A 25,466-nucleotide genomic window follows, 5' to 3' on the forward strand; every position below is an offset into this window, starting at 1 on the left:
TGTGACTGCTCCCTGCGCCCCGATTCTCCCGGTAGCCACAGTGGCCCTCAGTGGCTAGAGGGCCCAGGGCCCTCCCAGGCCCGCAGCGGGCCACACTGTGCTATAAAGGAAGGGAAACTATATCCGGTTGCTAGTGAAGGGGTGTAAATTAGATGTCCGTTTGCTGTTCCTCTTAAAGGGAACGCACAGTGTTTACAGCCAGCAGCTGGCTGCAGGGTGGATTTTTGTTCTCCTGAATGAATAAGAAATACAGAAAAATTGTGTGCTGTATAAGAAGCAGCCCAGATTCAGTCTAAAAAAGAAAGTAAGCTGGGCATGGTGGCCCAGGTCTTTAATCCCAGCACTCAGGAGGCAGAGGCAGGTGGATCTCTGTGAGTTCCAGGACAGTTAGGGCTATTACATAGAGAAAAACTCGAAAAACAAAAACAAAAAAGTAAGAAAGAAAACTGGGAGAGGGTGGCTGGGGATGTAGCTTGTTTGATTAGAGTTCTTGCCTACATTCATGGAGCACCGGGTTCCATCCCCAGCACCACATAAACCAAGGTTGTGGGCACACCTGTAATTCCAGCCCTTGGGGTGGGGGTGGAGGCAGAAGGACCCCTGTGAGTGGGAGGTCTACATAGAGAGTGTAGTGGGACCCTGTCTCAGAAACAAGCCTCTGTTGAGAGAGAGGGAGAGGTGGGGTGGGGATTGAAAGTTTGCATTTTAGCCAGGCAGTGGTGGCTCACGCCTTTAATCCCAGCACTCCAGCGGCGGAGGCAGAGGCAGGTAGATCGCTGAGTTTGAGGCCAGCCTGGTCTACAGAGCAAGTTTCAGAATAACCAAGGCTGCACAGAAAAATCCTGTCTCAAAAAAACTTTTAAAAAAGTTTTTATTTTAATTTCTGAAAATCCATTTTTTTTTTTTCTGGACCAGAAGGTCATGCTTTGGCTGTATTTCAAGTCACCCAGTAAATCCAAACATCCTGAAATTACTTTAGAATAAACCTCTGGATCCAAGGCCAGCAGAGCTGTGTTCCAAGGACTCCTTAGGGGTGAGATTTCCAAATGAGAAGGGCTTGTTCCCCTCCATCCAGTCTCCTGTGTCCTCCAGCTGGCCCTGGTGTAACCTGGAAACCCCCAGAATCCTTAGCTGCAAACAGCTGGACCCCTTACAGTTTTGTTTTGGAAGTTTCTGTTTACTTCCTGGCGAGCATCTCGTGTGCTGAGTTAGGTCTGTCCCTACTCTGCCCTCTGCTTAACCCATTTCTGCTCATCTTTTCCTTTGGGAGGACCCTGAGAATCCTCTCCTGGGGATCTTTCTCTGGCTACCTATTGGAACAAGGGTCGCAGCCTCTGGGAGTCTCTTGAGGGCCCTTGCCCAAAGAGGGTGGCCCAACTGTGGGTGCGGAGGTGGGCCACTGTGGACCCCATCGGTGCTCTGGTGATCCCAAAGTGACCCCTGGTCTTGACACTCCTTCCCCTCACTCATAGAGTGACCTGCCCCCCCTCAGGGCACAGCTTAATCATCTCTTCTGAGGGATGCCTCTGTCACCTATTCATACAGCTCACCGTGTGTGTGCTTACAGTTTCTCTGTGGGTCTGTGTATGTCTCCTCTACACTGGGAGTCCAGGGGTGCATGCCAGGTCTGGCATGTCCCTGAGTCCTGCAAAGAATCCTGGACAGAGTAGGGTCAGGCACCTGCCACCCAGCTGGCACAGCACAGCACCAGTGTCTCCCTCTGCTGGCCAGATTCTGTTTATCATCCTCCAGGTCTTTGAAACTAGACCCTGGCTAAGGAAATAGTCATTATAGTTTATGGTAAAAATAGGGGGAAAAAATGAAACAAACACTTTTAAGTAAGTGTATATGTGTCTGTGTGTCTGCGAGTGTAGGCATGTTCATGCCAAGGTGTGCATGTGGAGGTCAGAGGGGTGTGTGTCTGTCTGTCTGTCTGCTGTCTGTTTTCTTTCTATTTGTCTGTGTTTGTGTGTTTGAGTGTAGGCATGCTCGTGCCAGGGGGTGCATGTGGATATTACAGGTGTGTGTGTGTGTGTGTGTGTGTGTGTGTGTGTGTGTGTGTCTGTCTGTCTGTCTGTCTGTCTATCTGTCTGTCTTTCTGACTGTCTGCTGTCTGTTTTCTTTCTTTTTGTCTGTGTGTGTTTATGAGTGTAGGCATGCTCGTGCCAGGGGGTGCATGTGGATATCACAGGTGTGTGTGTGTGTGTGTGTGTGTCTGTCTATTATATGTCAGTTAGTATCTGTCAGTTAGTGTAGGCATGCTCATGCTAGGGTGTGCATGCTGAGGTCACAGGACAACGTCAGCTGTCGCTCTTCACCTTCCGCCTTGTTTGAGACGGGGTCCCTTTGTCGTTTGCCCAGGCTAGCTTCTGGGGCTTTTCCTGTCTCCACCTCCCATCTGGTGCAGGAGTACTGGGTTACAGACAGACACCTGGTACCACGCCTGGGTTCTGGGGATCCTGGGGACCCGAAGGTCTGCATGCTTGCATGACAAATGTCTACTCACTGAGCCACCTCATCAGCCCGGGGAAACTTTTAAAGAAAACTTCTTGAGGACTTCGGAGATGGCTTAGTGGTTAAAGCTATCGGCATGCAAGCACGGAGGCTGGCGTTTGGGTCCCCAGAACCCACACAATGCCAGGTGGGTGGCGGCAGGCTGCCCATACTTCCAGCCGTGTAGAGACGGGGGATTCCAAGAGCAAGCTGGCTTGCAGGACTAGCTGTATCAGCAAGCCCTAGATTTAGTTGAGAGACCATTCTCCCCACCCAAAAAAAAAAATAAGGTGAAGGAGTGGTCTTGGGCGTTCCCGATCCTAGCCTCAGGCCTCTGTGTGCACATACCGCACACACATACATACATGTCACCACTCTAGAGGTGGTGGGATCTAGGGGAATGGAGCCAGTAAATGAGTCGGACTGAAGTCTCATGCAATAGGCAGCTTTATTCAGAGCATCGGACAGTTTATAGTCTGAGGGTTAAGAAGAATCACAAGAGTAAGGTTCTCATGAGTTCAAGCTGTATACAACCACAGGGACAAGCGGCATGTGGCAAAAACCTGTTTTCCCACAGAGGCATAGGAAGGGTCATTTAACCATTTCATTGAATAACAGCAGCAAGCAATAATGAGTCATCTGAAGTAAACTCACTCCTGCCCGCTATATCTGGGAGGAGCACGAAAACACATTCCAAGAACAGTTCAGTGTTCTGCAGAAACTGAGGTCACAAGACTCTTGTCTTGTTTTCTGGGAGTTTTCTCACAAGCACTCGGAATTCTCCTCACATAACGCCATCCTTAGACCGTATTCCAACACATACTCATGAAGAAAAGAATTCTTGAGATAGGATCCGCTATGTATCCCAGACTGACCTAGAATTCACAATCCCCCTGCCTCAGCCTCCCAAGTGCTAGATTACAGGAGCAGCACCACCAAGCTGGGGCTTGTATTCATTTCTCCACTGAGCTCCTGTCTCGGGGCCTGTGTCTCAGCTCCAGTGAACAGCGATTTGTAGTAGACTTCTCCAGTCCTCTGCTGAGTGGTGTTTGTGTTCTGGGCCTGTAAGGAACTTTAAGTGTGTTATTTTGTCCAAGCTTCACAACAGCCCAGATACAGATGGGTCGCTTCTTTGGACCATTTTACATGTGAGGAAGCTGAGGTTTAAAGGCTTACATAGCCCAAAGTCCCTGCTAGGAAGCAGAGGGGATCTGAATGTGGAAGCCAGCCTGTATGTGTGTCTCTCTCTTCTCTTGTCCTCTGCACACATGCTTAGTTAATGTCCCCTGCTGGACCCAGAAGGAAGAGAAAACTGACAGAGATGGTCAGACCTCTCAATAATTCTAAACTCATATCCCTGTACCATTCCTGGGCTTCAGTGAACCTTGTCTCTAGAGCATGATGTGTTAGCCACCTTCTTGCTTCTTTATGGTCACATGGCTTTGCTCAGAGAGCCCCAGGTACAGATGACTTTGCGGTCAAGACTCCTGGTACCTCGAGGCCTTGGTCTGATGTGGGATGGGCCCGTGGGCACTTGGAAGAGCAACGAGAGCATCTTAAGGAGGAACGCTCCCAGAGAGCCTGCATTATTGTCCCTTTGGTTGGGAAGACATTCTTGTCATCTCATGGAAGCAGCTGGTGCCCGTGAAACCTGGCACCTTGCCTGACCCCAGCTAACAGGAGATGTGGCAGGCTGCTGTGGAACTAATGGAGTTCTCTCCTCGGGCAGCAGTTAAGGGTTAATTATTAGCAATTAGGGAGTCAGCACATGCTCCGGGGGCCTGCGGTCCCTTCCCAGAACACGGGTCACTTGTCTTCCTCTGTGTTAGTAACTGGATCCATCTGTCCCTCTTGGGTCCCTGGTTAATCATTGCGGTAGGGTCCCGACAAGGCCAGCGGCAGGGGGCTACTGGCCGAATGATGCATGGTGTCCTAACGCTGTTGGCCCTCTGGTTCTGCCATGTGGCCTCCGTCACTCACTCTCGGCATGGCGTCAGTACTGCCCTGCACCTTTGGCTCTCTGTTCACCTCTTCCCTTCTGCTCTCTTGCAGACGCTACTACAAGGAGACCTCTGGCCTTATGCTGGATGTTGGAGCCTATATGAAGGCACTCGAGGTACCTGCCCTGGTTCTGTCCCATGCCCTTTCATGTCTCCGAGTGGGCCTCCTGTGTGGGGTTTCCAGCCACACACTCCCTCTCCTCTGGGGTTGGCTCTCCCATCGCCTGGGGCATCAGTCAGTTACATGTGCATCCTTCTCTGACCCCAGCCCCGGCCAACCTCCTGTGGCTCTCTCCCAGCATGCTCTTTACCGCTCTTCTTTGACTCATGGCTGCCTCCTTCCTGGCCCTGTAACACCTCAGGCTTGATGTGTCCTCCCTGGCCTTGTCCCGGAGATGACCCTCCAGGTTACAGAACCATCTGTGGCCAGACCTCTGGAGTCCACTGTGACTGCGGCCAATCCCCTGCCTAGACTGCTACTATACCACGCCCTGTACCGGTGGTATCAGCCCCTGCCCACCTGAACGCAGGTGGTTAGCATAGGCAAGTGTGTAGTTTTTGTTTTTTGTTTTGTTTTTTTTTAACTCTTCGGGGGCCTGCCACCTACCTCCCAAATAAATGCATGGAGATTTTTAATAAGTATTTATAAGTATTCTTACTTATAAATGCCAGGCCTTATCTTGGCTTGTTTTTCTTAACTTAAATTATCCCATTTAGGGCTGGAGAGATGGCTCAGAGGTTAAGAGCACTAGCTGCTCTTCCAGAGGTCCTGAGTTCAAGTCCCAGCCACCACATGGTGGCTCACAACCATCTGTAATGAGGTCTGGTGCCCTCTTCTGGCCTGCAGGGATACATGCAAGCAGAACACTATATACATAATAAATAAATCTTTTAAAAAAATTATCCCACCTACCTTTTGCCTCTGGGCTTTTACCTTTCTCATTCTATATATACCTTTTCTTTACTTCTTACTCCACGGCTGGCCGTGTAGCCGGCCCCTGGTGTCCTCCTCTCCTTTTCTCGTTCCTCCCTCTTCTTCCTCTCCCCCCTCCCTCTCTCCCTCCCAGATTTCTCCTCTTATTTATTCTCTCTGCCTGCCAGCCCTGCCTGTCCTTCCTCCGCCTTGCTGTTGGCCATTCAGCTCTCTGTTAGACCTTCAGGTGTTTTAGACAGGCAGAGTAACACAGCTTCACAGAGTTAAACAAACGCAACATAAAAGAATGCCGCACATCTTTTCATCATTAAACAAATGTTCCACAGCATAAGCGGATGTAACACATCTTAAACTAATATTCCACAACACAGGTGGGTGGATTGAATCCTGGACCCCTCAGGGGAGCCTCTGATCTACTTGCAGGTAGGCAGCAGGAAGGGGCAAGAGAACGGGATTGTAGCTGAACAGGATTGCAGATGAGAGCCCTGGTCCCCTGACCCTTGGGAGGCCTGTGGCTTTGCTAGGTATGGTGTGCCACTCTGCTGTGGACAGCCTTGGAGTGGGTGGCAGAGCTGGGGGCAGGTGTCCTAAGCATTCTGGGCTGCAGCCTATTGTGGAATTGTGGCACTCTTGTCCTTGAGAGGTTTCTGAGGCCCATAGCATCCTGTTTTGTGAAGGGCTTCACCCATCACAAGACAGTCTTTCCCATGTTTGGTCACATTCCTGTTCCTGATCTCAAACCCATGCTCTGTCTTTTTTTTTTTTGCCAGTATGCCTGTGGTATTGAGGCTGAAGTGGTCGGGAAACCTTCCCCTGAGTTCTTCAGGTCTGCCCTACAAGCCATCGGGGTGGAAGCTCACCAGGTAGGAGGAACAGGATCTCCTCTCTTCTTTAACTTGTTAAAAGGACCTTTCCTTACTTAGTTCTTCTGGGTGTGGGATGGTGTCCACTCATTCTCTCCCTCCACCCTGTGGGTTCCAGGGATCGAACTCAGATCGTCAGGATCAGCAGCCAGTGCCATTACCCACTGAGCCATCCTTCTGGCCCAGAACTCTTCTCCCTGAGAGGATTGAGATAGTTACTCTCCATGAGTCCCAACAACCAGATCACATACATTCTCCTCTTGTAATGTTTTCCCCCCTCTTAAAAAACAAATTTTTCCTTTCTTGTTTTCTCTGTGTGTGTGTGTGTGTGTGTGTGTTTGTGTGTGTGTGTGTGTGTACATACATCCATGAACGTGTGTGTAAGTCGCAGGTACACGTGTGCCACAGTATGCATGTGGAGGGCAGAGGACAACCTCGGGTTGCCTTGTACTCTCAGATGAGGTCTCTCTTACCTGCCTCTGCGTATGCCAAGCTGGCTAACCCGTGAGTGTCCAGGGCTTCTCCTGTCTCTGTCTCCCGTCTCAACATAGAACACTGGGGTTACAGATGTGTGCTGCTGTGCGCAGCTTCTCCTGGGACTCATGTTCGCACAGCAAACACTCTTCCAGCTAAGCCATCCCCTCAGCCCCAGAGCTGACTTGTTACCGTCATGTTTTAAAGCAAATCTCAGGCCTATTGGATCCTTTCATGTCAAAGTATTTCCTTTAAAACCGGGCATTTTAACAAAAGCGCAAAGCAGTAAAACCCCAGGCAATGACCCAGGAGCAGACAGAAAGATGTTGAGTCTCTTGGTTTCTTAGGACCACAAGTCAAACCCCATCATCTGCTGTGGCCACTAAAGGAGAGAAAGAGCAGGAAATGGCCAGTGTTGATGTGGAAGAGTGGGGCCCTGTGTCCTGCCAGTAGGGCTGAGTTAGAGCTCCGGTGCTGTGAGGGAAACTTGGGGGATGAGTCTGCCGTCTGCCCCCGTGATTACACTCCGAGGTGTAGACCCAGATGAACTGACACTGGTGTTCAAGCAACAACAGACTTGGGGGGCCCGAGGGTGGCTCAGTGGCTGAGCACTTGCCTAACAAGAACGAAACCCTGCTTTTGAGCCCCAGAACCAAAGAGTCCTCTAAACCACGTATATAGATGATCATGGCAGCTGTATTTACAGTAACTAAAAGGCTGAACAGAACTCAGCTGTCTGCCTATCCCCTAGGAATGGGTCAGCAGCATGTGTCCCACTCGGACCGTGACGTATCACCGAGTCATAAAGAGGAGGGATGGACCATGAACGCAGTCTGCCAAGGACAGGAAGCTAGGTGTAAAAGCATGCATGGAATCCTTTTATAGGGCTTGTCCAGAACAGGCAAGCTCACAGAGGCAGAGAGAGTGGACTAGTGGTTACCAGAGGTTGAGGTGTGGGCACGTGATGAACGTCGGTTCATGAGTACCTGGTCTCCTGTGGGTGATAAAAATGTTCTAGAGTTCGGATTGGCGTGATAACATAGTGGGTTAAATCACCCACAGCCAAACCCGATGGCCAGGCCTCCCAGGGTGGAAGGACAACTGACTCCTGGAACTCGTCTTCTGACCTCCGTGTGTGCGCCGTGGTGCACACCTGGGCTGTGTGCCTGGCACTGGGCGAGCTAATGCGGTCTGGATTTAAACACGGTACCTGTGCGTCTCCCCTCCGTCATTCCCTCCTGGCTCCAGCCTGCCACTTTGCTGAAAGGCTTGCTGGTGTTATTTCAATCTCGGGAGGTGTAGACAGAGTTTCGCGTAACTATAGGCGCACACAAGTCATAATCCCTGGCTCTGGTGTGTGTGTGTGTGTGTGTGTGTGTGTGTGTGTGTGTGTGTGTGCATGCATGTGCATGCTTTTAATGGAAATGGCCTGGGAAGGGCTGCAGGCTGCCCGGGTGCCAGGTCGTGGCTCACCTTAACTGTTCTGAGCTGCCCTAATCGATAAAGTCATCTCCGCTCTTCCCTTGGTAATGGCTCTGCAGACGTGTTTAGAGCCTGAGCTCCCATGGTGGCAGCTCCCAACCCAGTTTCCACCAGATGTGTTCCCAAACAGCCTAGAAACAGCAGAGGACTGGGCTTACCCTAGATGTTAGGAAATTCATCACCCTTAGAGGTAATCAGGTCCTTTCAAGGGTCCAGAAATAGAGAGAACAGCACACCTTAAATATACATTTTTAAAAAGTCACATAAAAAAAAAAGATTCTTGGCTTTTGCCACGTTAGTGTTTGTCCTTATAAATGTGCCAGGCCATGGTGGAAATGGCTTAGAGTGTGTCACCTCTGCATTTCTGAGGTGACTGGAAGCTGAAGGTGTAGATAGCCCTTGAGGACTCTCCATGCAGGGTGTGTGCCCTGCCTGCCCCACTGTGTCCTTCCCTGTGATAGGGGCAGACTCTGCCCAGCAGAGTCCAGGGAGAGCTGACAGCTCACGGAACACAGACTTTCTTGGGAAGCCCTTGGGCCCTGGAAGCCTGTCCTTCATAGCATGTTACCTGTTAGGCTCCATTCTGAGCACCTAGGATGCTGAAGGAGAGACCTGTAAGCAGGCAGTATTGAAGGAGCCAGAGGATCTCCTCTTTTAGCCCAGACTGTCTTCTACCTCACTCTATAGCCGAGGATGAGCTTGAACTTCTGATACTCCTGCCCCGTCTCCTGAGTTCCACGATCTCGGGCATTCACTACCACCCCTGTTCTCTTTGCTGCTGGGGAATAGGAATGCAGGCACTAGACAAGTGCTCTGCCTCTGACCCATGTGCCCCACACCAGAGTCACAAATCCAAACCACGAAGCCTGTCTTGGAGGGTGACAGTCCCCTGCAGCCCTCCGCATTTCTGGGTTCTCTTGGAGTACCAACAGTCTTTGAGTTTTGAATGTCTGTCTCCCCTGTATCACATCACAGTCAGGAAGGAGTAAAAGCCAAGCCTGACAGGTAGAGTTTTTTATTTCCCCCGACAGCGCACCTCTTGACCTCCATCTTCTTGCCAATGATTTTTTAAATCCTAAATGATTTGGCAATAATTGCTCCTCTCGGTGTGATTATTGTCCTTCACTGATGGTAAATCTGGAAATTCCCCAGGGTTCTGAGAGCATCTTGGTATGCGGAGCCCACAAGCTGGCCCAGACAGGCTTCACTGCACACCCCACTGGCTGCCCATGTCTAGCCCCAGCTCCCTGCCACCCACATCTCTGCTTCCTGGGGGTTCTGTCCCATGCTGGCATCATGTCATCATCCCAAGCATCTATCCCACAGATGCTCTTCCATGTGATAGCGCTTCCTCTGAGGGATTAGTTTTTTTTTTTCAGAAACCATCTCCAGGAGCCACATCAACAAACACCAGCCCGAGAGGATCCTGAGAAGACGGTTTCCACTGTCTAGTTGTGCATGTGTGCAGGCATGTGCATAAGAGTTTGCTTTGAGGCAGTATTTCATGTGTCCAGGCTGGCCTTGAATTCACTGTGTAGCTGAGGATGACCTTGAACTTCTGATCTTTCTGCCCCTATCTCCTAAGGATTACAGGCACACGCCACCCCACTTAGTGTATACAGTGCTGGGGGCTCAAACCCCCAGCCTTGTGTATACTAATCAAGAACTCTGTACCGACTGAGCTGCCGCCCTAGCCCACGTGTACACAATTCTGCTGTTCTCAGAGGCAGGGAAGGTGCCAGGCATGACATGCCGTAGCTGGGATTTGCGTTCCGTTTGTAAGGCAGCCCAGTCACACAAAGGTCCCAATGCCATTGGCAGCAGTAGACGCCCTAGTCGGAACCCTTGAGTGTTCAAAGCCTGGATCAACAGTTTCAGCGTGGCCCGCAAGCCTGACATGAAGCGTCTGGCCATCTGTACCCAAGGCCACTTTGTGCAGGTTGTTGGGTAGTCCTACAGGTTTGGAGTCTCGAGCCCATGTGTCCCTGTACCCCAGGATGTTCCACTACAGCAAATAGATGTCACTGGCTGGATCTTTCCCAGGTGGCTGGATGGTTTCTACACTGCTGTATGAAAGTTGGTAGAAAACAAAACAAAACAGAGAACCTCCACTCTAGCTCCGAGCAGTGTCCCCCCAGGAGAAGGTTCCGTGTTTTGTCAAAGCTGGGCTCTTGCTACTGGCCCCAGTATCTGCTCAGGATTGCTTTAAACTGACTTCTTAAAAATTAAGTGAGTTCCCTCTAGTTTGGCTGGCCATCTCTGTAGGTTTCCCCATCATGATCCTGACGCCCCTTGCTCATAGAATCCCTCTTCTCTCTCTTCGATTGGACTCCCGGAGCTCAGCCTGGTGCTTGGCTGTGGATCTCTGCATCTGCTTCCATCAGTTACTGAATGAAGGCTCTATGATGACAGTTAGGGTAGTCACTGATCTGATTACCGGAATAGGCCAGTTCAGGCACCCTCTCCACTATTGCTAGTAGTCTAAGGTGGGGTCATCCTTGTGGATTCCTGGGAACTTCCCTAGCACCCTATTTCTTCCTGTTCTCTTGACGTCTCCCCCTGTCATGGTATCTCTTTTCTTGCTCTCCCACTCTGTCCCTGTTCCAGCTTGACCATCCCATTCCCTTATGTTCTCATGAGCTGTGGACCAATAGTTGTGGATCCTCCATGGGACTGGACTAGGCCCTCTGCATAGGTGAGACAGTTGTGTAGCTTGATCTGCTTAAGGGGCCCCTGGCAGTGGGATCAGGATCCATTCCTGCTGCATGAGCGGGCTTTTTGGAGCCCAGTGCCTATGGTGGGACACTTTACATGCCTTGGTTCAGGGGGAGGGGCTTGGACCTGCCTCTACTGAATGTACCAGGCTCTGCTGACTCCCCATGGGAGTCCCTGCCTTGGAGGAGGTGGGAATGGGGGGTGGGGTGAGGAGGGGAAGGCTGGGAGGTGGGAAGAGGGAGGAGAGGGGCACCTGTGGTTGGTATGTAAAATGAACAGAAAATTTCTTAATAATAATAAAAAAGAAAGAAAAATAAATAAATAAAAATTAAGTGAGTTTTAAAAGGAACTTTGGTGCATTACTACAAGTAGAAGACCAGAATGTCTTCACTTTCCATAATATTCTAAGAGTAAGCACCATACGATTATCTGGGGACATTGATGGAAATCAGCTTGTCACCAGTATTTGTAACATATCTGTGAAACACAGGAAGGAAGTGGAAGAGAGGTCAGAGAAATCCAGTGAGGATTTTCAAGTGTGCGCTGGTCCCTGGCACCCCCTGGCCTCCACCTGGTCTCTTTGCTAGGCAGCCCTGCCCTGCTTCCTTTCCATGTGTTCCTTTACTGTTTCTACTTCCCACCGTCCTTCCATCTGTTCCTCTCTTCACGTGGTCGCCTTTCTAGTCTCAGGACCTATAACCACACACATACATAAATGCACACACGCATGCACGCGCGCACACACACAAGTGCGCACACACGCACATATACAGATACATACATATGCGTATAGTTTCAATTTCAGATTCTGCTTATGAGAGGAACCATGCTGTATTTGCCTTTTTAAGTCTGGCTTGTTTTGCTTAATGTAATGATTTCCAGTTGCATCCATTACAGGTGCCTCCATTGATACCATGACACTGGAGACCAGGCCACCAGCACGTAAACCTTTGGGAGATACCCTCCAACCATATCCAAACCACAGTGGCTGCCTCTTTGCTGTGTCCTCACGTGGCCTTTGCTGCGCTTGTCTGGAGACAGCTGTGGGGGGTCTCTTCCCCCTCCAATAAGGACCCCAGTCACACTGGGTCAGGGCTCTACCCTTGACTTCACGGAATCTCAGTTACCTCTGCAGGGGCCATGTCCAAGTACTCACACTAGGGTTCAGGCCTTGCTGACTTGGAAGGGTACAGCTCAGCCCATGATATCCTCCCCCCACACACACCGTGAGAACACTGAAGGCAGGGCTGGGCGAGTCGCAGATTCACCTCACCTGCTTCCTGTGCCTGGAAAGACACACCCCTCCTGGTGTGATGTCCAGTGCCTTGAGAACTGTTGGTTCTGAGAACTTGCCTGGTTTGGGGGGTTGTTTCAGGTGGGAGGAATCTGTCCCACAGACTGCTTCTGAAACCCTAGCCAGTAAGCAAGTATTTCTTGTGTGTGTGTGTGTGTGTGTGTGTGTGTGTGTGTGTGTGGTTAGGGTTTGGTTTTTACACAGAGTCACTTGACAATTGAAAGCAAAACCTTTTGAAATGGAGACTCCACAGACTTGCCAGACACTGACTGAGTTTTCACAACACAATCACCTGACCCCAGAGGAGCATTTAGCATCAAGTAAAAGGCAGTCTGCTCTGTGCGGAGGCGGGTGCCCCTCAAGGCGCCAGATCACTTGGACGGCTGCTGATTGATTTCACATTGAATAAATAAACTGGTCATGGCCCAGGGGGGCAGCGGGAGATAGATTCAAGGTGGGTTGACTTTAAATCAATACAATGACAATATTATCTTGTTTAATTTGTATGATGGTGGCTTTAAACATCAAATCAAGCCGTTTGTTATGTCACGAAAAGAAAAAAAAGAAAGATGAAGAACCCAGAAATAAGACTCTCCTGACATAACCTCTGAGCATATTTCACCTCTGACAGGCCATCATGATTGGCGATGACATCGTGGGTGATGTTGGCGGCGCCCAGCAGTGTGGGATGAGAGCGCTGCAAGTGCGGACCGGAAAGTTCAGGTCAGTGCCCGCGGCCGCTTCGTTTTCCTGCTCTTCTCTGGACCCTCCCAGGGCGACAGCCTTCCTGTCTTGGGGCTTTCCTCTCCAAACAAACAGTATGTGGACATTCGCGGCCTTGTCTGTAGCTGGTCCCTCAGGACCCGGATGGCTGACCTTTGGAGTAGAAATCACTGTCCTTCGTTGTGTGGTGGTGGTGGTGGTGAGGCAGAGTGGCCCTCGAGGCAGAGCCTGGACCTCGAGGCAGACGTGAATCTGTGTGGCGTGAGGATAAAGAGGCAAAGCTCTGCCCATGCTGGGGCTGCGGCCAGGGAATCGGGTGGAGCCATCCAAGCTCCTTTGGGCAGTGTGCTCAGAACCTTTGCAGCCATTGAGGTTACAGCTGGCCTCACGCTGTCTGGCTACCTTCCTTTTCTTTGCATTCCATTTTCTCCAACCTGTGAGAGGCACAGAGACCACAGGTAGCTGTCAGGGATACTCTGGGTCTGACGTTTATGAACAGTTGCTGGGAATTGGGCAGTTGGGTCTGCCCTCTGGGGACTGGGCTGTCTGTGACTTGCTTCACCATTGAGAGTGTCTTATGTATCAGCCATGTCTTGCTTATTTATTTATTGCTTAATAATTTATTATAATTAAAATATAATTACATAATTTCTCCCCTTCCCTCTCTCCTACCCCTCTTTTATGTTTCGAGACAGGCTCGCATGTAGCTCAGGCTTGACTCAAACTTGCTATGTGGCCAGAATTGATCTGGAACTTCTGAGCGCCAACCCCCCCACACCTCTACCTCCCAAGTGTTGGGATTATAGGAGTGTGTCACCATTCCTAATTTATGCTGTGCTGGGGATCGAACCCAGGGCTCTGTGCGTTCTAAGCAAGCATTTTACCAACCGAACAGTATTCACTAGCCCCTGCCTTGCCTATTTTCAGTGGCTTCCATCATGGCCAGGCCCTTCAAACAAAGCACCATTTTGTTGGTGCTAGAGAGACTTGGTGAAAACATGGTGATCTGGATTTGAAGGATGGTAGGTCAGTTACACACATCTGAATGATTGTCTTAGACAGGGGTAGAATCCACCAATGGCCTGACCTTCACTCTGAGACCCATCCTGGGTGAGAAACCTGAGGCAGGCATGAGCTGAGGCCCTCTGTAAGCTCAGAGTGAGGGAGGGAGTGTCCACACTCCTGGGGTCTGGGGTCAGAAGCCACTTGAGACTCTCCCAGGGTGGAAGTGCCTTTGAAACCCCAGCATCCCTGAAAAACAGACTTTCTTTCCTCCCCAGCCTCTCTGAGGCGGCTCTCATGGCTCCATTGGTTATATCTGACCTGAGGGAGTCCTGCTCAGATGCCACAGAAGCGTTTTTCCCAAGTGGCCAGCCTGCCCCTTCCTGGTCTGTTCGCACTGATGTAAATGTACCACATTGCTGAAGACAAGAAATAGAGTCCCTCACGGTTCTGAAGGCTGGGAGTCCAAGATCAAGGTGCCGATAGGTCAGTGTCCCATTCCAAGATGGCTCCAGATGTGTCTTCCTGCATCCCCAGAGGAGGAGGGATCGTGGATCCTAACATGTGCCATGGGAAGCAGAGAGCCCGCTCCCTCAAGGCCTTTTCATGGGGTATCAATCCTCATGACCAAGCGCCTCCCCGAGGCCCGCATTCCAACACGGTTGCACCAGGAATTCGGTTTCCAACACCAGAATTTGAGGGGACACGTTCAGGCCAGAGCAGACTTTACGATCCATGATCCCTCTTTTCCCTGAGAGTTGCAAAGCCTGATTCTGCTTTGTCCTGGCCAGAGGCTCCTCACTGGGCAGTGGGGCTCAGCACCCCTCTGTGGCTGCACTGTTTATGGTGGTGTCCCCTGCTGCTTAGCCGTGGGAGCCCAGCTGGCACTTGTTCAGTGTGTGTTGCAACTTAGTGGCCAGACACGTGAGTAGCACTTTGGTCTTTGAAAGCCCAGAAGCAGGACTACTCTAGTTTATTAAGGAAAACATCGTAGTTGAGGAAAATGTGTCCTTGGTTGGGGCCTGTCTGGCCAGTCTAAACCTGTGTGGCCCATGTACTCAGAATGCACTGTGGCTTTGCAATTGGCTGAAACAAACCTCTAGGCTGCTGAGTCTTTAAGGAAGATCCAACACACAGGAGGGAGGCCCCCACACACACACATGAGTAGGATTAGGAGCTACACCCACTCTAGTCCCCCAGGTGTGGGCCCATTGCCGAGTCCAGTCATCTCCATGCCATTTAGAGGGAAGTGTCAGTGGGGTGGGGTGTAGCTCAGTGGTAGAGTGCTTACCCAACATGTGTGAGGCCCTAGACCCAGTCAATCCCCAGCACCGGAAAACCTAAAATCAGCCAGAGGGAAGTGATATCCGCCTGATGGAGCTTGCACTTGGAGAGAGAATTCCATCTGGAGACCACCCTTCTGGTCATACAAGCACATGGCTAATGTTTTGGATTTTCCTTTATTACACAAATGGGATTATACTGTGCAACGTGCTTCTTTCTTGACTGTTTTATGGCATCTTTCTGTAACTGTAAAGTTCTGTCTAGTGCCTGGCACATGCCAAGTCCTTTGCTGGTAGCCCGGGGTGGTGACTGTGCAGCTGTGGTTAGTTACCAAGAGGCTTCTGGAAACTGACCACTTGCCCTGGTTCCACAGGAGAGGACTTGTTTGTAAGGAGGCAGATCTTCTTTTGCTAGCCTGGAGAATGACAAAATAAGAATCTTAGTTCTTACAAGGGAGCAACTGGGTCACTATAGTTGGTTGTATTTTTGCTTTGTTTTGTTTTTTTTTTTTTTACTCTTTTATTCTTTACTCCTTGAGGACCCACCACTTAGCTCCCAAATAAATACACACGGAGACTTATTATTACTTAAGAATGCCCAGCCTTAGCTTGGCTTGTTTCTAGCCAGCTTTTTGTAACTTGAATGATCCCATCTACCTTTTGCCTCTGTGCCTTTATCTTTATCCTATATACCTTTCTTCATTCTTACTCCATGGCTTGCTGTGTAGCTGGGTGGCTGGCACCTGAAGTCCTCCTCCTCCTTTTCTCATTCCTTGATCTCCTCTTCCCAGATTTCTCCACCTCTCTGCCTGCCAACCTCATCTGTCCTTTCTCCTGCTTTGCTGTTGGTCATTCAGCTCTTCATTAGACCAATCAGGTGTTTTAGACAGGCACAGTAACACAGCTTCCCAGAGTTAAGTAAAGGGAACATAAAGAATACAACACATCTTTGCATCATTAAACAAATGTTCCACAGCATAAACAAATGTAACACATCTGAAAATAATATTCCACAACAGGTCACCCACAGTGAGGCTATTCCAGCCCAAGAGGCTCGGTTTGTGCTGTTGTTCGTGAGTGTTGAAAGGATGAGGGACTGTAGCATGAATCTTAAAAGTTCTTATTAATAAAAACAAATCTGGAGCCAGGTATTGGGGTGATCGCTGAAAGATCAGAGAAGCAGAACAAGCCACAGCTTCCTCACCTCGACAGTTCCTCAGCTGATCCTGTTTCCTCAGACTGGAAGCCTCTGTGTCCTCATCCAAATGGATCTCAGCTGACTGCTGCTAAAAGCCTAAAAGCTTAACCAGCTCTAGTTCCTGGTCTTCACACCTTATATACCTTTCTGCTTTCTGCCATCACTTCCTGGGATTAAAGGCCCACTTCTGGGATTAAAGGAGAGAGTCACCATGCCTGACTGTTTCCAGTGTGGCTTTAAACTCACAGAGATCCGGATGGATCTCTATCTCCCAAGTGATAGGATTAAAGGCGTGTGTGCCACCATTTTCTGGCCTCTATATCTAGTGGCTGTTCTGTTCTCTGACCCCAGATAAGTTTATTAGGGTGCACAATATTTTGGGGAACACAGTATCACCACATGGGACCTAGAGGTAATAGCCCTAGAAACACTACCAGAGAGGAGAGCCTCAAGTGGCTTGAAAAGTGACTTGTCCCAATGGGAACATTCAAGAAACACTGTTTTCAGAGACCAAGTAGAGATAGCAAGCCCAGCACTGATTTTCTATGGAGAAGACAGTTTGGAATGTTGATACTTCGTTACTCTTACTGTTAGTGGCTGTCTTAGTGGTGTCTTTCTTTCTATTGCTGTGAAGAGACACCATGACCACAGCAACTTTTTATAAAGGAAAACATTTCATTGGGGTGGCTTACAGTTTCAGAGTGTTAGTCCATTATCACCATGGTGGGAGACACGGTGGCACGCAGGCAGGCAGGCATGGCGCTGGAGAGGGAGCTGAGAGTCCTGCATCTTGATCCGCAGACAACAGGAAGTGAACTATGTCAGTGGGAGTAACTTGAGCATGGGAGACCTCAAGTCCCACCCCTACAGTGACACACTTCGTCCAACAAGGCCGCGCCTGCTCCAACAAAGCCACACCTCCCAATAGTGCCGCTCCCTATGAGCTTCAAACTACCACAGTGGCCTACTAGGAAATCTAACCTTAACCTTAACCCTGACCGCTAACCCTGTCTCCAACCCTAACGTTTTATGTTACACTCTCTATCAGTGAACTACTGGGAAACTTTAGTCTAACCCTAACCCTGAGCTTTTGTGACCGGAGGTGTGTGTGTGTTCTCGCGCTGTCCCCTTTTCACTGCAGATGACACTCTTAATTCACAGATGCACCCTCAGGTGACCGCTGACTGCGCACTGGTGGCCACGGGGGTCCTGTGTCCCTTATCCCTAAGGGATAGTGGTGGCTTTTGTGAATAGCCCTGGTGGCTGCTGTGACTCCGGCAGCGTCTCTGGCATCCTGCACACTGGCCCCTGCAATGTGCGCTCTCAGTGTGTGCCAGTGGGCGGCCTCTGAATTCAGACAGGCTCAGATCTCTCCCTCTTCCTCATTTTGTCCCTTCCAAACACGTCAGGTCCGAGGACCAACTCGACCAATGAGCTGGTTTACGGGAAGACCTGGCTTTGGGAGCCTCTGACCCGGAACAGGTCCTGCAGTGGGTCATCTGACCTCATCCCCACTCCCGGGAAGTGTCACCTTGTGCCTGTGGATGATGCCTGCAGGGTCTGGTTTCCAGGCTTTTCTGAGAGGCGGACGGGAACCCTGTGCAGCCTTTAGCTCCCGCTGTGTTCACGTGGGGCACTGGAAGGGCCCTCACAGACTCCTCCAGGAAACGGCACCCAGGAAGGTACATCAGAGCCATCTCAGAAGAGACCCAGCTGCCTGGAGTGGAATGAGGTCCCTTACCTAGGGTCGACCCCAGAGGACAAAGTGCCAGAAGCCTGAGTAAAAGGCCCAAGGCATCCGCATTAGGGTGACACTGGTCTAGCCTCTGTCCTCTGGTCCCTAGGACAGTACTGGAGGCTGGTCCTATTTCCCGCAGCTAAAAGGGGAAACAGAGCCGGATCTCAGAGGGACCATAGAGCCCCCAATATCATTGTGCCATCTCCCATTTGCAGACACAGAAACTGAGGCCCAAATAGAGCAGGGACATTGGTGCTGGGATGTCCTGCCGACCACTCCTCCAGCTCTGTGACCGCCACCTCTGTGTCCTTGATTGTCATTGCTAAAGCAGTGGCTGGTGGTCAGGAACACTGAGTGTAGGTGGTGACCAAGGGCTAAGTGTCATAAGTGACTTTGACTGTGCCCTGTACCCTTAGGGGTCCCCCTGTGTCATGACACTGTTGTAAGAACGAATGGTCTTTCAGGGTATACTCAGCTTGCCCAAGGTTTGTGAATTTGGGGCTTCTCAAAAAGGAAAGCCATCTCACCAGAGCTAACACCTGCTGACCCATGCCCAACCATGGCGGCCCTTGCCTAAGTGGAAATCACTGGAAACGGGGCTCTGCCTGCCCCAACACAGGCTGGCTGGCCCCTTAAGTGGGCTCAATGGCAGCCAATCTATCCCTACACTTGAACTTGTCCCAGGCCCCCGCCCCTCCCCACCAACAAAACCACATCCAGACAAGGACTCTGTACCTCAGACAGGGTTACTCCAGGATCATGAGGTGATGGCTGTGGCATCTGACCCTGGCCTGTGACAGGGAAGAATGGGAGGCTGTCACACAAACTGTCCTCACAGTATTCCCTCTCTTTGGTGCAGGGTGACCTCATTTTATCCCATACTCAGACCTGGGTTTCACATGCCAGCTGAAAGGCCCAAGCTTCCTCCTATATCCATGCAGCTAGTCTGACAGGGTACCTCAAGTGTTGGGGAGGGTGAAGCTCAGGGAAGACAGGACAGCACCAGGTCCCCCCTCCCCTAATTGTCCTTTCCTTCCCATCCATCTTCTCCAGGATCACCTCCAGCTCCACAGTCAACTTTCCTTTTCCTCTTTCTTGCACTGCCTCCTGCTCCGGCCACGAGAGGGCGCTTGATCACCAGGTTCTAGAAGAGCCACGTCCTTCCTTAGTTGAGGACTTGAATGCACAGACCACAGGCTGCAGCACATCAGACCCTAGTGCACATTCACAGGCACTCACAGCCAGCCTCCCTCCCACCCCCCACCCCAACACACACACACACACACACACACACACACACACACACACACACACACTCACATCCATGCCCCATGTACTCGCAGCTCACTCCCATGCATGCTCACCCGCTCCTGCTCCCCTGCTGATGCGTGTCTTTGTCATCCTTGGGGTCGGGCTAGCTTGCTAGACGCAGGGCAGGCTGGGGTCTCAAGAACCAAAGCAGGTTCTGTGACCCATGGAGGCTTCTCTTTTGTTCTTCTCCAGCTGGTACCTTCCCAGGAGGAAAATCCTGGGTCCCCTGCCATTGTCAGAGAGCAGAGAGGCCGGGTCCCTGTGTCAGGAGAGTCCTTGCCCACAAGTCCCCTGCTGCCCCCTCTGCATTTGTTCCCGGAGCCATTGTCCATGCTGTGCCCCTCCAGCCCTGTTCCCACGTGTCCCCGCCTGAGCTTGTCTGGATCCCGTGAGGATCCCTGCCTGGCTTTCTTCATGCCGGCCAGACTCACAGCGTCCTCCAACCAGCAGGAGGCTCCACCGCTCTGGGTGGGACTAGAGGCCAGGGTGACTTAACACCAGGTGGTAACAGTAGCTCCTTTCTCTCTGCACCCCACGTGTGCTTTGCTCCAGGAGCTGGGGAGATGGCTTATGAGTAAAGCATTTATTTGCCTTGTAAACACGAGGACCTGAGTTCAGATCCTGAGAACACACAGAAGACTAGCTGTGTCTGTGAGCGGCTGTAATCCCATGTGGGGGAATCACGGGAAGTTTGCAGGCCAGTGAGCCTGCTGTCTGCAGCAGCGAACCGCCAGAGACCCTGTCTTGACCCACGAGACTGTCCTCTGACCTCCACACGCGGCCGTGATAGGCACACCCACACTGTCACAGATGAACACGAGTGTGCAGAGGCGTGCACACACATAAATAAGAATAACAAAGAATTCCCCCAACCTTCTTATTTCCACACCATTTTGGAATTTTCCAAATTGATGTCTTCATATGCTGTTTCACACAGATCCCATTCGGGTCTCTTTCGTGACTCCCAGAGCTCCCGAGAGAGCTGTGAAGTCCCCTGGTGACCTCCAGGCTCCTTCATCCCATGCTCTACCCTGACCCAGCTCTGTCAGGAGCAGCGGTTCTGAAGCCCACAGGCAGCGGTTTCGTGTGCTTTTTCCTCGTGACAACACCCAGTTCACACTGTGGGGCAGCAGCTGAGGACCAGTGCCCCCAGAGTGCCATCCTGCCAGGTGACCGGTGATGCCCGTTACTGGTGAGGTTAGCACTGACTGCTTGATGATGACGGTGACTACCGTTGGAGGTAGGAGTTCAAGTTCAAGCCTGGGGTCTGTGAGGCTGTGCCTTGAGCATAAGCAAACAGGTGTCAGCCACCATTGTTTCTACTTTCAGTGTCTGTGGGGACACTAGTTGCCTGTCACTCACCCACTTTGACACAGTACTCTGAATATCAGTGGACATTTCTGTTTTGAACTGGTCATTTTTCCTTTTTTAGATTTATTTATTTTTTAAATTATGTGCATATGGTGGGGTTGGGCAGGAGGGATGTGTCCATGAGTGCAGTTGGTCACAGAGTCCAGAAGAGGGTTTTGGGTCCCCAGTAGCTAGAATTACAGGTTGTGATGAGCCACTTGACAAGGGTGTTGGGAACTAAACTGAGGTCCTCTGCAAGAGCAGGGCACACTGTTAACCACAGAGTCCTCTCCCCAGCCCGAGTCTGTCGTCTGTGTGACCGTCCTGGAATAATTTCATCATTTGTCCTTAGGTTTGATATTGCCATTCTCCTCTAAAAAAACAAGAGTTCTCTTCCCTCCAGTCCATTTGTACCACCGTGAGTCCGCAGGTTCCTGTTTGATCTATCAGGTTATCATTGTCTGCTCAAACGCTCCTCCTTGTGTCCCCTCGAAACCCCTCCGGCTGGCCGCACATCCTTGTGATGCCCCACACCGCTCTCTGTGCCCTTCCTGGATTTCTGGTGCAGAAAGCCCTTTCAGGTTCATCTTCTGTCTTTACACAACCCTGGAACCAGCCACTTCTCCAGGAAGCCCTGGTTCTTTCCATGCCGAGTGGTGCCCTGTAGCCTCTAAGCTTGGGGTGAGGAGTGCCTCTGGGTGTCGCCGTTCTTGGCCCTCAAGTTACCAGAGGAGAAAAAGTGCATGCCCCAACCCTCATGATGTACTTACACAGTGGGTGAGCTTACTTCTGCGTCCACATCCATTTGTGGAAAGTGTGAGGTGCTTACCAGTGGCACCTGGCTGCAACTTTCCTCCTCCAACTGGGAGAACTGGACTCCTGCTCTCTCCCCCCACCCTCTTACTCGCTGACTCCCCTTCTTCGGCCTTGTCTGGGGAGCATGAGCCAGTCTGAGCAACAGAGACCTCCCGGCTGCCCCCCTCATATTCTCTCACTGAGCCTCGAGGCGGACAGAAGTCCACTTCCCTAGGAAGGGGCTGACTTGCCTGGGGTCGCCCTGCTGGGGAAGGTCGAGCAAGACTGTGCCAGCATGTGTCTCCTGTGTCTCCAGCGACGGCTCAGCTCTGAGGCTTCCGTGTCCAGGGAAAGGGGCGTTTGTGCTTGGTGATCGTGTGCTAGTGTGGCAGGGTGTGAGCTCTGAAGATGAGAACCTCAGGTTTACTGGGCACTAGTGATGAAGACGCCTCCAGGAAAGGGTTTTGCGTGGGGGGTCGGGGGCGGGCACTGGGGAACTTGGAGCCCTCTGCTACAGAGGAAATTCCCGGACACCCTCCAGTGGGTGAGTAGGGGAGTCCATGGCCAGTGGTGCCCAGTTTTAGAAGCGATGTATTGATTTCCTTCAGTGCCTCAGCTCTCCACACGGCCCTAGCAGAATGCTGGCTTCTCATTTAATCTTGTTTGTTTGGTTGAGGGTTTTTTTTCCCTTTGGTATTTTTTTGTTATTGTTGTTGTTTTTGGTCTCTTGTCTAAATTATACAGATAGCAATAGCAGGAAGGGGCAGCACTCATTGTCAGCAGTATCGGGTAGGAGGCTGGGAGGCTGGGGTACTCTCAGCTTGCAGGGTGCTGTGGGGCTCCAACAGGTCCCCACCCTCACAGCATCTGATGGTTCCGAAGAAAAGGTGCTTGCTGTTGGCATTGGGGTCTGAACTCTGTGTCCCACTGCCCTGCATCCCAAGGGGTTCAAACTGCAGAACCAAGAGGGGCCGTTTCAGGGTTTCCCAGGCTGTGACTGCCAAGCTCCAGTTCTGCCGTGGTCTCTCAGGACCATGGGGACCATGGTGAAACTTAGAAGTCTCTCTTCAGAGTGTATCGTAAGCAGCTCTTTTGACTCTTCCTTATTCCTTGACTCTTCTGGACCAGGGAAGGTGGTGGTTATCCCACCTCTGCCTTAAAAAACAGAGCCAGGTTGGGGAGCTCTGACCTGACCTGTTAAAGAGGGAGGCTGAGTTTAGGGAGTCTGTGGCTAGCAGGCAGCTCTGGCCCCGGTCTTCCTACACCTCTCTGTTAGCCTCTCCACCTCACAGTAGAACAGGCTTATTCTGGAGCGCTCCACCAGGAATCCTAGCTCCCATGGGTGCAGATGCTCATGGAAAGTAGGATCCCCAGCAGTGTGTATAAGGCAGTTCTTGGTTGTTGTTTTTCTCTCTCTCTCTGTGTGGGTGGGTGGGGCAGTTCTGGCAGGCCTTAGGCAGCATGGAGAAGAAGGGGTTAACCTTCTTGGACCCCACCAGTAAAGAGGAAGCTTAGTGTTTCCATGTGAAATAGTTTAAAATAAACTTCGAGGCGAGCTCAGACAGGGCTGCTGAGGCCAGATGGAAAGAAGCGCACTCAAGTGCCGGCCTGGGTGAGTGTCCCAGCTGGTGTGCCCCCCACGAGCCCAGTGGGCTGTGGACAGGAGGTGGGCACGCCGAGGCTTTAGTCTGGCCCCTGGAATGTTGTCCTGGCTCTGGAGAGCGCCAGGTGGCTCAGACTCCCTGGTTTCCTAATAAAAACAATAGCCATCTCGGAAAAGAATGTGAGCCTCACATTGCGCCAGGAGACAAGCCCCGGTACTGCTTCTTGGAACAACCCTAGAAAGTAAATATAGTAAATTATTTAAACTCAGCTGCCTCCGGGTTTCAATAATTCAAGTTCAGGGAACAGTTCAACCTAGCAGACCCTAGAGTTCAAGTGACTGTAGAGTTCCCAATTCCCCCGTCTTCCCACAGCTTTCCAGCTGCCGAGAACAGTCCAGGGCACATGTGCTATGAGGTACTCCAGGGAGATGTTGGACATCAGACCGCCGCCCGCATGACCAGAAGCAGCCTCCGCGATGGAGGCTCCAGGGGTGTCATGAATCAAGGCCCGGAGAGTGGGTGGCAGGCATGCCCAGCCTGAGGCGAGCTGCGTCGTGTGTTATTTTGTTAGGATCACACTTCAGAGCTGTGCATGGGGGGGGGGGGCGCGGGTAGTAGATAGCTGGTGCGAGGCTGTAGATGCCGTCCGCACCTCCTCTACCCCGATGCCCAGCCCAAGGTCTGCAGCAAACCTGTACTGCTCCAAAGCTCCCCAGTGCCCGGCTGCAGCTCTGGCAGGATGCCATCCCTCTCCTGTCCCTCCGGGTCCAGGTAGCAGTGAGTCTCACCAGCTAGGAGAACATTACGCCCCGGCGGCCAGGGTGCTCACTGCAGTTGAGTCTTTCATTTCTGCACCTCTTGCAGGCTGCTCCCCCTGTGTCCTGAGGGCATTTGCTGCAGCGGGCCAGCTCTTGCCCCGGGTACTATGTACCCTGGCAGTGTGCTCAGCCTGGCACTCCAGCCCAAGGCAGCCACGCTTCTCAGTTGCCTTGGTGGTTCCTGTAGGTTTTTTTTTGTTGTTGTTTCTGCTGGGGTCTGGGGCTGTGTGGGCTGGCTTGCCATAGTTTAGGAGCTCATGAAGATGTTTTCATTTCTTTTGAAACCAGAAGCAAAAAAACATATGTGTAGTTAAAACCTGGGTGGGGACAAGTCCAGGGTTCTCGCTGCCCTGCCTACTCTGGCCCGAGCCTCTCAATCCCACGTTCTGCCCGCTGATCTCCCTCACCTTCCTTGGGGGTTTTGGAGGGCATGCCTGCCTGCCCTCACAGCTGCTGTCCATCTGTGTCCTGCACATCTGGACCTCATCACACTGATCCTTCTGGCCCTCCTATCCTGTAGTTCTTAATGTAGCTGTGATGCAGCCACTCTGTGACCAGTGTCTTTTGTCCCCACCTTGTTACATGTGTCCTATGAACAGGGTCTACCCAGGCCACTCTCACTGCCACCTGGTATCTATCTCAGGGTATGGTGCATACCAAATCCTCTGTCAAGACCTGTTGGAGGGATAGATGCCCAGATCTAAGTCCTTGTCTGAGAGGTGAAAAGGAGGGAGAATTTCCCTGATTTCAGCCAGTATTATGCAACCCTGTGTAGGCCATATGTAGGATAGAGGGTACATATACTGAGAGAGGCAGGAATCCCTGACTGGGGGGGCGGGTCCTGTCCTCCCACAGCCTATATGCTTCTAGCTGGCCCAGGGAACCCCAGACCCCATCATCTTCCCCTCAGACTTGCTCCATCCCAGGGTTGACATTCCTGTGGGCATATGACAAGCGTCTGTGAGCCTCCCAAGAAGGAGGAGATCTGAAGCCCTATCATGACTGAGACAGGAGAGCCTGGGAGCAGGGAGCCTTTCCTGGGTTCTTACTTGAGAAGAGAGATCTGAGTAGCCAGGGCCTCTTCCACAATGATGCCAGGCTGTGCTCTGTCCTCCTTTCTCGTCAGGTGGAGGGTTCTTGTGGGGCCTGCCTAGGCCCAAGTCAGCAGTCTATAGTAAAGCCATTTCCTACCCTCAAGATTCCAGTTCTCCTTCCTGTTTTTATATGTTTAATAGAGGCTGCAATTTTTTTCATTTTTAAAATTAAAGTGATTTTTCTATTTCTGCAAGAAATGTCTGCCCTTTGGAAAATATGGGAAAGCACAGAGGAAATAATTCAGAATCCCATCTCTCTGAGGGACTCCAGTTAGCGTTTTGTTCTGCCTGTCTC

The 25,466-nt window shown here is 51.3% G+C and overlaps 1 protein-coding gene across 1 annotated transcript in view; it reads left to right on the forward strand.

Annotated features, from left to right (window-relative positions):
* Window positions 1-25,466, forward strand: part of Lhpp (phospholysine phosphohistidine inorganic pyrophosphate phosphatase) — a 100,073-nt gene that overhangs the window by 29,113 nt on the left and 45,494 nt on the right. Inside the window, exons 4-6 of the mRNA XM_006976954.4 lie at window positions 4,546-4,609; window positions 6,198-6,290; window positions 12,887-12,978. Of these exons, the coding sequence (XP_006977016.1) occupies window positions 4,546-4,609; window positions 6,198-6,290; window positions 12,887-12,978 (249 nt within the window). The remainder of the gene's footprint in view (window positions 1-4,545; window positions 4,610-6,197; window positions 6,291-12,886; window positions 12,979-25,466) is intronic.

This window comes from Peromyscus maniculatus, chromosome 1 (genome assembly GCF_049852395.1).
Source record: "Peromyscus maniculatus bairdii isolate BWxNUB_F1_BW_parent chromosome 1, HU_Pman_BW_mat_3.1, whole genome shotgun sequence".
Lineage (NCBI taxonomy): Eukaryota > Metazoa > Chordata > Mammalia > Rodentia > Cricetidae > Peromyscus > Peromyscus maniculatus.